At 37.5% G+C, this 14019-nt stretch overlaps 1 protein-coding gene across 5 annotated transcripts in view; it reads left to right on the top strand.

Moving 5' to 3' along the window:
• Nucleotides 1-14019, top strand: part of CDC42BPB (CDC42 binding protein kinase beta) — a 120975-nt gene that overhangs the window by 62070 nt on the left and 44886 nt on the right. For all 5 annotated transcript variants that reach the window (XR_004372461.2, XM_075065696.1, XM_032771630.2 and 2 more), the window contains exons 7-13: nt 933-1133; nt 3985-4233; nt 4736-4815; nt 9138-9286; nt 9384-9464; nt 10904-11019; nt 13758-14000. Coding sequence is in view for 4 of the 5 variants with exons in the window: in XM_075065696.1 (XP_074921797.1) it covers nt 933-1133; nt 3985-4233; nt 4736-4815; nt 9138-9286; nt 9384-9464; nt 10904-11019; nt 13758-14000 (1119 nt within the window). In the remaining variant the exon portion in view is untranslated. The remainder of the gene's footprint in view (nt 1-932; nt 1134-3984; nt 4234-4735; nt 4816-9137; nt 9287-9383; nt 9465-10903; nt 11020-13757; nt 14001-14019) is intronic.

Below are 14019 nucleotides of genomic sequence, written 5' to 3'. Positions count from 1 at the left end.
TGGTGGCATGATGAGTACCCAGTGGAACCAGTCGTGGCAAAATAATGCTTGTAGCATCATCCACTGTCACTGAAACATTCCAGAGCCTGGTGACATTCCACAACCCTAAAGCATTTGTCTTGGCGTTATCCAAAATAATATGCAGAAGGGATTTGAATGAGCCATGCCAACTTGGCTGTAAGATATCTCAGTGGAATTTGGCAAAGGAGCATAAAACTAAATACCTGCCACCATCCCCCAAACTTGCTTTTTATGTGGGTATATTGAAGCTTAGTAGCTCATCTCCTTATCCCATCCAGTTCCCCTATCCTGTAATCCACCACGTTAAGCCATTTTCCATCCACCCCAATGCATGATGCACAAAAAAACAAGCTCTAGACTCAGTGGGCACTCCCTCCAATACTTCAAAATTAAATCACAAAAATGAGCATAGAAAACAGAGTGGGAGCTCGTTAGCCCCCTGCTCTCCCCGCTTCCTACCCCAACCTTTGGCAGCCTTTTTACATCCTTAAACTTGCACATACGCAGAGGCAAAACATTCTCTTCATGTCTTAATGGTGTTTACATCAGTCTTCTCTTGCCCTTCCCTTTTTCATATCATCAGGTTTGGTGGTTCTGAGTTTCCTACTGCACAGAGTATACATTTCACCGTTAGAGCACTGAGAAATCAGAATTTGCCTTTGATTAACTTTTATGTTTTGCCAAAAATGTATTAAATGAAGGTTCATCTGAGTCCATTTGAATGTAGCCTCTGTTTTGAATTTTCTGTACATATTAATTCATTTTAGTGTTATGATTGATAATTTTTTCCCTTTTTATAAAAACAAGCATTTCCTAATGTCTTCACCTGCCAAAAATACTAAGATATGATTAAGAATGCTGTCTTGAGGAAGCCTGGAAGCTTTCCAGAATGACGCTTGTTTATTTTTAAGGTACAATCTTCAGTGGCAGTGGGTACGCCTGACTACATCTCTCCTGAGATACTCCAAGCAATGGAAGATGGGATGGGAAAATATGGACCTGAATGTGACTGGTGGTCTCTGGGTGTCTGTATGTACGAAATGCTGTATGGTGAAACACCCTTTTATGCAGAATCATTAGTGGAAACCTATGGGAAGATTATGAATCATGAAGTAAGGAATGTAATCAAATCATACATATTTATTAAAATATTTATGCAGAAGTTGACAGCCTTTAAAGAAAACAGAATTTTTGTGCAACAGTAATTCTGTAGTTATAATTCCTTGATATGTCTACTCATTACTGTAGTTTTGTAGGCTTATCAGCTTGAGTTAAGGAAACAGTTAGGTTTCCTGAGTTTGCAAAAATGGAAAAACCATCAGCTACTGTTGTAATTTGATGATGGCCTCCAAATTATGATTTTTATTTTTAAACACTTGTTAATCTTTGCAAAATAAAAAATGAGAACTAAACCAGCCGCCATGTTTATGGGGGCCCACTATAAAATGTTTACTCTGGAGTCTGCAGTAGCAGTTAAGTAATACATTGTTTACACAGCTGGCACATTTTTCTGTTACACTGATAAGCAGTACAAATAAGGAAATAAGAAAATTAAACAACGTGAGCTACCAGAGATGGATTTATTCTTTTTCTCCCACTGTTAGCTGCAAAACTGTTAGGGAAATTTTTGTTTGTAAGTTTTTGAGTGTGTTTTAAACAGCTCATGGTTGATGTCCTTTTGAGAAAAGTTTTATGCAGAGAGTGATGCATCTTGGGTGCCTCCATAATAGGAAATTAGTTGCTGTTTTTTCAGCATAGGTACAGCTGCAATTGTTACTAATGGGACTTCCTCAAAAGAGTTAAATGATACAAAAACACTAGTGCCCTGCCTATACTAGAGCTCACGGTATTGGTAGTGCTGATGCAGAACAGCTAGCAGCTTTCCTGGTGCTGATACAGCCAATGTGTTATTTCATTCTGTTTTTAAAATGTTGTTGAGTTTGTGTATTCAGGCATTTCCTATCTTAACTAGTTTTGGAAAGTTGTCTAGTTTTGTGATATTTTTGTGGTATTTATACCTCTAAATGTTTCTGTAGTTTCTATGGTCTTGTTTTCTTAATAATTCAGTTTCTTGGGTTTTGTTGATAGATGTGATTATACTGAAAATTTCCATTTAAAAATTTAAACTTGAAATTCTATTAGGTTAAGTCTTGCTATCTCAGAACACTTTACAAATTTTAGTGGTTTAACAATCCCACTTTATTTATTTATTTTTTTAATTTCTTCATTGTTACCCACAGAAACTGAAGGGGAAACTAACAGACTGGACAGGGTAAACAGTGAAACCTTACTGTTTATAGACAGGTTTCAAAGTGGTAGCCGTGTTAGTCTGTATCAGCAAAATCAATGAGTAGTACTTGTGGCCACCTTAGAGACTGACACTTGTATTTTGGGCAAAAGCTTTTGTGGGCTGAAAGTGGGTTTTAGCCCACAAAAGCTTATGCCCAAAATACATTTTTTAGTCTCTAAGGTGCCACAAGTACTACTCGTTGTTTTCGTTCATAGACAGTGTCAAATATATATAGTAAATAAACTACAAATAGAAAAACATTTTCACATCTTTTATTTATAGTAATTTCAAATGTGAATTTGTAAATAGTAGGTACATTTTTCGTGCAATTTTTCAGTTGACTTTAACTTTATATTTGAGATTAAAATATGCTGTCATAAATAATTTATAATGCAGATTATTATATAGAGTCAAATGCTGTTAGTACAGATACCAAAAATACTGAAATCACGTTTTTTTTCCTTACATGGGTACTATTGGTTGACACAGCCTACTATTACATTATTTTTTTGAATGAATCTGATCTGAAAATAGGATTGATTTTTTTTTCAATAAATAATACACAATACAAATAAATACAAATGGACAAGTACAAAAAGGGGAATAACTGGGTAGGTGATTGTACTGCTGAAAAGGATCTGGGGGGGTTATAGCAGATCACAAATTGAGTATAAGCCAACAATGTAATGCAGTTGCAAAAAAGGCTAATATTATTCTTGCCTGTATGAACAAGTGTGTCTTATATATGACACAGGAAGTAATTGTGCCACTCTACTGGGGAGGGCTCAGTGTGTGTGCTGTGTTCGGTTTTAGATACCACACTTTAAGAAATATGTGGACAAATTGTCAGAGTAGAGCAACAAAAATGATAAAAGGTTTAGTAAGTCTGACCTGTGAGGAAAGGTTAAAAAAAACTGAGCATGTTTAGTCTTGAGAAAAGAATGAGGAGGGACCTGACAGGTCTTCAGATATGTTAAGGGCTGTTATAAAGAGCACAGTAATTGATTGTTCTCCATGTCGGCTGAAAGTAGGACAAGAAGTAATTGTCTTAATCTACAGCAAGGGAGATTTAGGTTAGACATTAGGAGAAACTTTATAACTACACCTCTACTTTGATATAACGCTGTCCTCGGGAGCGAAAAATCTTACCGCGTTATAGGTGAAACCGTGTTATATCAAACCTGCTTTGATCCACTGGAGTGTGCAGCCCCGCCCCCCAGAGCACTGCTTTACCTCGTTATATCCAAATTCGTGTTATATCGGGTCGCATTATATCGAGGTAGAGGTGTATAAGGATAGTTAAGCACTGGAATAGGTTTCCAAGAGAGGTTGTGAATCCCCATCATTGAGGGGTTTTAAGAATAGGTTAGACAAATACCTGGTGGGGATGTTCTAGGTATACTTGGTCCTGCCTCAGTGCAGGAGACTGGATTTGATGGTCTTGAGGTCCCTTCCAGTCCTACATTTCTTTGATTCTGTGGTCATCATGCCGAAGACTTCTATTGCTCATAATAGACTTGAAATTAGTAGCTATAGCTATTAGTTTCCAGTGTCATTTCTGTAGTCTAGAACTTAACTTCTTTACCAAAACAGCTTGTAAAAGTTGTATTTTTCCTTTTCACAGGAATTTTCCAGTATAAAATTCTCAAATGAGTTTTATTTTGTTTTTCTAGGAACGATTTCAGTTTCCATCCCATGTGACAGATGTATCTGAAGAAGCAAAAGACCTTATTCAGCGACTTATCTGTAGTAGGGAACGTCGACTAGGACAGAATGGAATAGAGGACTTCAAGTCACATGCATTTTTTAAAGGACTTAATTGGGATAATATTCGAAACCTAGAAGCACCTTATATTCCAGATGTTAGCAGTCCTTCTGACACATCAAACTTTGATGTAGATGATGATGTATTGAGGAATCCTGTGAGTCTTTCATTTAAACATTAAATTATGGCCTTTCTGTATGTATAGTAACAGTAAAAACTACTAGTTCAGAAGTGAGCAACTTGTTTCTACTTTGTTCTAATAAAAATGTCTAAAGCATAACAGCACACTAATGGCGGAACGGAACCTCCACGTAAGATGAGACTCGCCTGTATTGCATTTTGGATTTGTCATACAGAATTGTCCTCTAAATGGAGTGTGGCTAAGGAGAGGTTTTTCAATGTATATTATGCATTGTGAATGACCATGTTTGGGATAAGGGATTTTTGAACAGTGGGAGATGGTTGTACTCAACGAATAACTACGTGTTGTGCGCTGATACATTTTAAGAAAAGTTCAGTTCTGGTACCACACTCACAGATTCTAAGGCTAGGAGCGACCATTATGATCATCTAGTCTGACCTCCTGAGCACTAAGGCACAAAAAAGCACTTAAGCTTTTAAAACATTGTTTGGTTTTCACTCATGTTCTTTTTATGCAGGAAATCGTGCCACCAGGTTCTCATACTGGCTTTTCTGGATTACATTTACCTTTTGTTGGGTTTACATATACAACTGACAGGTAGGCAAAAGAAACAGTTACTTGTTACACATATTGCTCAAATAGGGCTAATCCTAGGTGGTTTACCTTCACAAGCACACTGAAGAATGTAGATAAAATATTTTTGCTGTATATGAACAATTTTGCTTTGATTGTACAAGAATTAAAGGTGCTTTTATTTATACTTAATCTTCAGGTATTTGAAATAGAGCTTACAATGCTTGAGGCGCTTTCATTTTGTGGTATTTATATGGTTGCTGTGGTTATAGATGTTGGAATAGTGTTTACCTGCTGCAGCAATAACTCTGGGAGCAACAGAGTATAAACATTTCTTTCTGGGGGACCAAAAGAAACATTGGCATTTTGGATTTTTTACTGTACCATCACATGAAGTAGTTACAGTTGATATAATCACTATTGAAGTTCTCTTTTAAAAGTTCTCTTTTGGGATGTAACATTCCCTGCTTTTGAGACAGTGGATTAAATTTTGTTTGGTAAAATCCACATTAGTTTTCAGCTAGACCTAGAAAACACATTTTTCAGGCTTGTTTTTGGCTTGTGATAGCTCTTTTAAAAATTGTCTGATTTCAAAGAGAAGCTGTAACTATCAAAATTGCAGTGCACCTGATTTTTATTAGTGGAATCAAAGTAGCAATTTTTGATGTGCAGAAAGTATCCAAATCCTGCCAACATCTATTTTGATTGTCCTTACGTAGGTATTTGGTGCACGGTTATCAATAGGCCATCTTTCCTAGTACCAACTTAGGAAAGTGTGTCTGCGCAGCACAAAGCAAGCTGGCCATTCAGATTGTTTACCCTTTAGCAATGACTGTTTGAGAGTTTCCTCATTCTAAGAATATGATGAGCCAAGATTTTCAAAAGCATTTCAGTCACTTACACTCCTCAGTCCCATTTAAAGCAAATTGGGATCAGGCTCCTAGGTGCATGCCTGGGGTGCTTTTTCAAAATTTTATTCTTCACTCCACACCCAAGTCAAATGAGGATATTTACTGCGTAACCTGGAGAAGGAACCTGGCTAAAGGCAGTTCACAAGCCTTCCTGGTAAAAGGTTAGGAGTGAACCAATGATCTTCTATAAAAAAAAAAAAGTCGTTATGAAAACCTATACTTACTGGTCAGTTCAAAGTCAGTCCAACTCAACTCAGTTCAAATAGACCTAGAAGAGAGATGATAATGCAAAGTGACCAACCCCAAAGGAAAGTACTCCACTGATAAATTTGCTTTGTTCTAAATCCCTCACCAAAATTGGTACATGGAATGGACTGCCAATATGTAGGCCTCGTAAAATGGTCCAAGTAACAAAAGAAATGTACAGATATAAATTAGGTATACTAGGCCTAAGAAAAATGAGATGGGTAACATCAGGACAAAAAACTTTCAGTTCATCATCCTACTATATTCTGGACTGCCAAGTGCCAGTGATGTACACCGAGATGGCCTGGGTCTGATAGAATGGGCACAAGTTTCAGAAAGGATTATAACAGTACAGTTTACATCAAAGTTCCAGAAAGTGTCCATTATTGAATGTTGTATTCCAACAAATCAAGCTATCCAAAGGAAAAAAGAAAACTTAACTTAATAGATGAGGTCCCGAAAAGATACGCCCTCCTATTAACGAGCTATGAATGCTAATCTGGGAGCAACCACACTGGAAGGGAAGTAGTTATAGGGAAACAAGGCATCAGTGAAATGAATTGATATGGTGAAATGTTTGCTGATTTCTTTGGATTGAACAACCTGGTTATTGGAGGAACTATCTTCCCTCACTGCACTGTTCATAAGATAAAATGTAGATCACAAGATCACAGAACAGGGAACTAAATCGATCACATTACAATGCAATACAAATGGAGAACAACTTCAGAAAATGTTTGTAGCAGGAATGGGGCAGATGTGGGAATAGACCATGCCCTAGAGGTAGCAATATTGAGGATTAAAAAGAGAGATAGAGACCTGAACAGCAGAGATGCCTATGTTACAACATCACCAAGCTAAAACAGATAACAAAACAAGAATTTAGAATTGTGCTAGCAAATAGATACCAGGTGCTTGAAGATTGAGATAATGGAATACTAGAAGGTAAAGGAAAATGTCACTAAAACTTGTGACGTGGTGGGAGTCAGCCAGAAACATCACAACTAATGGTTATCTGTGAATACCTAGCAGAAAATAGAAGAGACCCACACAGTTGAACTGAAATTAAATCAAGTAAGAGCACAGACAGTGACTCCATGAGTAATATATTGTAAAGAACAGTGAGGCCAGAAAGAATGCTAGGAACGACAAACAAGACTTCATAGACAAAACAGATGCACAGACTGTTGCAGCACAAAATGACATGAAGACACAGTACAGCTCATTAGATGGTTGTCAGAAAAACAAATACCAGTCAATGAGATCGAGACAAAGAGGGCAGCTTAACAAAACAAAACATAACAAAAAAAAAATTAGAACAATTAAATATATGGAGGCAGTATGTTTAACTTCTGAATGGTGAAACAGTGACCAATCCTTCACATATAGAGAGAGGAGGAGATCTGGATGTCAACCTAGGACCTATCACCAGAGGTAAAAGTAGAAAGGGCAGTCAGTCAGTTAAAAAGTGGAAAGGCACTGGGTCCGGATAACATTCATGGAGGTTCTTAAGGCAGACTTGAAGAACACCCTAGACATATTGGTAGGCCTCTTAGAAAAGTACCAGTTGAGTGGGAAGAGAGGTCTCATTGTAAAAATAGGAGTATTCGATTGATGTCTATCCCAAGTAACGCATTTACTTTCTATATTTGTCTATAATAATAAAAGTGGTAGTTCCAGGTTACAAAAAGAACAGACAAGAGAAATCATGTATAGATCAAATAGTAATCCTACATGCCATTCGATCAATAGGTCTGATGATCAAATGGCAATCACCACTTTATATGATTTTTTTTTTTTAGATTTCCAAACAGCCTTTGATAGAGTAGATAAAACAGTTTAATGGAAGTTGTTGCACCACTATAGAATCCCTCAGAAATTTGTGAACATCATTCAAAGCGTCTGTGGAAGTATGACATGCCAAATAGTGAGGTGACTTAGCCATTCCTGGTCACTATGAGCATCATTACTGAGTAATGAGAGATCACAGAGCAAACGAGATGTATAGTAGTCTTTCACTCACAAGTTATGAGGACCTTGACTTTGCAGATAACATCAATTCACTATCCCATATGGATAGAGATATACGAGCCAAAACAAATGATCTCCAGGCATATGCAGAATTAGTAGGGTTGAAAATCAACGTTGAGAAAACGAAAACTATGGAACTCAACACACAAGAAATGCCAATAACGCTGTCTGATATAGACGTAGAAGAAGTCTGATACTTCACGTGTCTTGGCAGCATTGTAAGTACTATGGGTGGAACAGACCAAGACATTAAAGCTAGAATAGCAAAAGCCAGATAACATACCTTTTGTAACTTTGAAGCTGATCTGGAGAAATAGAAATCTTGCCCTCCAAACTAAACTTTGAATATTTTTAAAGCCATTGTAAAGCTAGTCTTACTATATGAAACTTGGAGACTTAAGACCTTCCAATCCTCCAGAGTTTTCATAAACAGCTGCCTTAGACAAAATCCCAATATCAGATGGCCAGGGGGAAAAGATCACAAATGAACTATGGAGGAGGAGGATACAGAAGCCGATAGGACAGGAAATTACGGAATGAAAATGGAGATGGCTAGTACATATATGTAAGAATGACCAGAATAACATCATAAAACAAGCATTGGACTTGAATGCCTAGAACAAGTGGTGACAAGGTAAACCAAGGATAGTATGGAAATGCATAATAGAAGCAGAATTAAAAACTATCAAAATGGCGTAGGAAGAAGCTGACTGCATCAGGAGACTGGCGAAGACGGAAGGCAATGATGAGGGCACTGTTTTTCTGCATGGAATAGAAAAGCATGAGAGAAATTGCAAAATCTTGGCAGCAGTATATACAGTAACATTACATTAAGTGTTGTGCTCAGAAATTTAGGTTTAATTGTTGTTGAATTCCAGCTTGAAACTGGAACATTTTGAAGAATGGAGTTGACTTCAGTTCTGACACAGATTTTGTGCTATGCTGAAGAATGTGCTATGTACTTAGAGCTCTGAATTGTGGATATATCAGGAAAAGAGCCTGCTCCAGTTCCGAGGAGTGTTGGAAAGCAAATGTACAATAGGATAGGATGAATTCATCTTTGTATAAAAAATGATACTATTGTTTATCTGCTTTTTGTTGTAAATATTGTTGTAAGATATTCAGTGATATATTTTCTAACTCATGTTTTGGTTGCAGCTTGTTTTCTGATAGAGGCTCTTTAAGGAGTATAATGCAGTCCGGTGCTGTAACTGGAGATAGGGAGATCAGCTTGCAAATAGACGCTTATGAAAAGAGAATACGAAAACTGGAGGAAGAAAAACTGGATTTGTACAGAAAACTGCAAAGTTAGTTATGTACATTTACTGGGATTTGCAATTCAGATGATGAAAAGCAGCAGAATGCTCTTAGTTTGACTGACTTTTTTCTTCTTCAACTTTTAAGAATCTCCTGTGCCGGATCCAGCTCATGGTGAAATCAAGAAGCTAACTGAAGAAATTGAACATTTGAACAATAAAATAGCAGGTAATGGTCTGGCATGACTGGCAGATAATCTGTCTGGCATGCTTCAAGTAATAACTTAATTCTACTATTAATATCTCAGTAACAATAATGTTTGGCTTTATCAATTTAAATTTAATTCAGTACAAATAAAGTTATTGATGAATGATACTTACTGGAATGCTTATATTAAGCAGCATTTCAGTATTTACAAATAAACTCTTATCTTTTCCATCAACGTCTGTCCTGAGCCCGATTGCACATATTCCACTGAGAACCAAGAGTAGAAGGAATTGGTTAGATAGGTTCAGTTTGATATGTTCTGAATGTGATCTTTCTTGTGTTTTTAATCTTGCTTTTTTCTCATGAAAAGAAGGGGCATTTTTCTGATCTTAGGTATATTTAAGGGAAGCAGAAAAAAGAAATGTTGTGGTTTTGAAGCCCACTCAATACATCTTCATCTAGCAGTGTCTAAGACTGACAAGTTGAAAAAGGCAACTACTCAAGTCTTACCTGAGAGAGAGACAACTGTTGGATCCTAATAAATTATTTGAAACTGTGTTGTTTGACCACCCTATTTTGTTCATCCATGTAAACATCTCCCAAAACACAAGATCAGTTTTAGAAGACTCTGAAAAAGGGAATGAGAGCTACTTTTCAATTAGTGCTAGCTAAACTTTCAGACTTTAATCTTAATGAAACTTTACTGAGAAGAGACTCTCAGTTACTATTACTATAAAGAAAGGAAAAGCAGAGATGTAGGTTTGTTTGAGCAATCACTCTCAAATTTCCACAGCCCTCAGTCTGTCATCTTCCACTTCATAAAAGCCTACTTTCTGCCTTCCCTCCAGATTTCTTAGCTCATATCAAATTTTTTCCTCTTCAGACATCCTCCTCGCTGAAGATGTAAACATCGATGTTGATGTAGCATGCAATTTTCTGGCCTCCAATTTCTAATGTCATCTTGACTCATTGGCTTCACCCCACACTCATTCATGGGGAAGTCCTTATCTTGGTCATGGCTAATCTTCCTTCCTACAACATTTATTACTTCAGTATCAATGGTCATTTCCTTAACAGTCTTTCTCTAGATTTAGCCATCCGAAAACCTATCCTAATTTGAGTACAGTGCCATGCCTAAAAACCCATTCCTGTATTTTGCAGGATAGCATTAATTGACTCCCAAAAAACACTGTTCCAACTTTTTAATCTGGAGAAATGTCTGTCTCTATGACACCAGGGCTCTTGGTAGAGACAGAAGAGTAAACGTAAAAAAGGGAGTGAATCCTCAATACACAGAGGTTGGCTAGAATGCTCTCCTGAGTGGGGAGATGGAGCGGAAGAAATATTTAATCTCTAATGAGTTCCTAGCAGAAGTTAATGGTTCGTTCATGTAACATTGCTGCTTATGCTATTGGTGTAAATCTGGGAGCCAAGTATACTTAGTTTGAATTTCTGTACAGATTTAAATAGGATAGAACGACAACTTCACCAAGAAAATGAAGACTGCACACACAGGATAAAAGGACTTGAAAAGCAGTACAGAACTATAAGGCAAGAGAAGGAGGACCTTCATAAGGTAATGGCCCAAAGTGCATTTCCTTAATGCTCACGTCAGGTAGCTCAAAGATAGATTTTTCCAAGTTGCAGGTATTCCCTTAATGTCTGAAACAGTGCTTTTCCATTTTGTTTGCTATATCAGCATATTAGTCCACCCATTCATTTAATGAGTAATAGAGTGGCAAGATGAGAAATAGCTGTCCAAGGAGACGTATGTATTCTACATTGCATGTTGATAGGTATTCAAGTAGCTTAAAAAAAGTGCTTTCTTATTAGTATTTACGGCATTCGTCTGTTCTTCCTTTTTTTAGTATGTTCATGATACCTCTCATGAAATAGTGGAAAGTTGAAAAGCTAGATAGTCAGGGAAACAACCTAGTTTGCCTTGGCCAATCCAAGTATAATTTATAAAGACTTGATGTATCCAGGAGTGTGGAGGTTAGTTTTCTAACTATTAGAAAGCAATTTTTTTTTTAAAGTAGAATCAGTTCGGCTGTTTCTTTACTCTTGAGATGTTGGAATATCAATAGAAGTTTTCAAATTGTAAATCTATGTTTAATAATAAATTCCAGGCTTACTGAAAATTATTTTTATGCAAATATTTAATTCAGTATGTTTAGCTGGATAACTATTCCTCACTGAGCCCACTACTACTATTTGCAGTAAATTAAAATTTTCCTTTTTTTAATAAAGCAACAATATGCCATGGCTATAGCATCTAGAGGATTTTTTTTTAAGATTGTTGTCCTGCTTTAGGACAACACTACATATATTATATATAACGTGTAATTCAACCCTTTCATGCTGTTCTTTTTAAAATATAGAAGAGTATATTATCTTACAATGTTGCACTAAAACTCTATTATTTCATCACAGTAGTTTAATTATTTCAAGGTAACTAATTATACATGATGCATTTTTAAAGTGTTACTCTGTATTTTCATTGATATGCTTTCAGATGGCTAGTGTTGGGCATTGGTAGGGCCCAACAGTCCATTCTGGTCAATTTCACAATCATAGGATTTTAAAAATTGTAAATTTTATGATTTCAGCTATTTAAATCTGAAATTTCACAGTATTGTAATTACAGGGGTCCTGACCCCAAAAGGAATTGTTTTGGGGGGGCGGGGGGGGGCAGAGTTGCGGTACTGCTACCATTACTTCTGGACTGCTGCGCTGCCTTCAGAGCTGGGCAGCTGGAGAGTGGTGGCTGCTGTCCGGAAGCCCAGCTCTGAAGGTTGAGCTGCCATCAGCAGCAGCGCAGAAGGAAGGATGGCATGGTATGGTATTGTCACCCTTCCTTCTGCACTGCTGCCTGCAGAGCTGGGCCCTTGGTCAGCAGCTGCCACTCTCTGGCTGCCAAGCTCTGAAGACAGCAGCACAGAAGTAAGAAGCATGGTATGGTACTTCCATTCTTACTTGTGTGCTGCTGCTGGCGGGGCGCGGCCTCCAGAGCTGGGCACCTGGCCAACAGCCACTGCTCTCCAGCTGCCAAGATCTGAAGGCAGCGCAGAAGTAAGGGTGGCAATACCTTGACTCCCCCCCCCCCCCAAAAAAAACAACCTTGTGACCCCCTCCCCACCACCCTGCAACTCCCTTTTGGGTCAGGACCCTGAATTTGAGAAACGGTGTTCTCTCTCATGAAATCTGTATAATATAGAGTAAGAGCACACAAAAAAACAGATTTCATGGTGGGAGACAAGATTTCATGATCCATGACGTGTTTTTCATGGCCGTGAATTTGGTAGGGCCCTAGGCATTGGATTTGGAAAGTTTGAGTCGCAATATTTTTCAGCTGGCATTTCAGTTCAGTAAAAGCAATCCACTGGCCAGAATGCCTGAAGTTTCTATTTTGGAAGAAACTTTTTGCACCATAGGAGGCAGTTCTTTTAAATTCTCTTCCTCTGTGTCTCTGAACCTCTACTAGAGCATATACACCAAAGGATGTGAGTAGAGCGTTAGCCAGTTCTTCTACTCTTGACTTGAACACCTCTCTTTTGCAAGTCATTGAATATCTTAATTTCAGTAATCATGGCAAAAACTTGAAGCTGGAACTAGTCAAGTTACATATGTGTTTTTTCCTAACTGCTGGTGTCCAGTTTTATCATTTCTCATGTATGTTCATTGCCAAGTCTTAAGGAGTATACACTGTTTTGTATCATAAGCTTGTCATGTCTAGGCTAGGTTCTTCCCACAAGGAAGTGTGGTTTTTACAATGCTGTCCACCAGAGTATTGAATATTCTTCATAATTTTGTCTGTGGAATCTTGCATAAGATTTTCTTGAAGAATTTCACAAGTTTTGCTGAGCTCGTCATGCTTACGCCCATAGTTTGTGGATTTGACTCTTGATCCAATGGCATTGTGTATACTGTAATTGTTGGGGGGTTTTTAAGCGTTGTGCTATTATCCAGCACATGGCACTAAGATAACTACCTTGGGCTGGTGGTACATTTTCTGCCTTCTCTTCAGCCAGAGACTGTTATGGAGATGGAATATCAGCAGTTGTATGAAAGGAAGTGACTAATTTGTGTGTGCAAATCATGTGACGTTGAATAACAAAGCTACACAAAGAGGAATGCCAAATTAGAAACAGCAGAATATTTAAACACTGCATGAGACAGAATTTTTGTAAACTCGAAAAGTACATATATATAATGGTTAACTTTAAATTAAAGACTGTTTATCTTATTTAGTGTGCTTTTTCCTTGGAGAGGAGATGTGGATTTTTAATGTTGTCTTTTTTTTAATTTTACCAGCAACTTGTGGAAGTTTCAGAAAGATTAAAGGCACAGTCCAAAGAACTGAAGGATGCCCATCAGCAAAGAAAGCTAGCTATGCAGGAGTTTTCAGAGCTGAATGAGAGAATGGTAGACTTGCGCTCTCAGAAACAGAAGTTCTCCCGACAGCTTCGTGACAAAGAGGAAGAGATGGAAGTGATTTTGCAGAAAATTGATTCTATGAGACAGGAAATTCGTAAATCTGAGAGAGCCAGAAAAGAGGTATCTTGGCAAAATATTT

This window comes from Chelonoidis abingdonii, chromosome 4 (assembly GCF_003597395.2).
Source record: "Chelonoidis abingdonii isolate Lonesome George chromosome 4, CheloAbing_2.0, whole genome shotgun sequence".
NCBI lineage: Eukaryota > Metazoa > Chordata > Testudines > Testudinidae > Chelonoidis > Chelonoidis abingdonii.
This window is presented reverse-complemented; position numbering and strand designations above follow the sequence as displayed.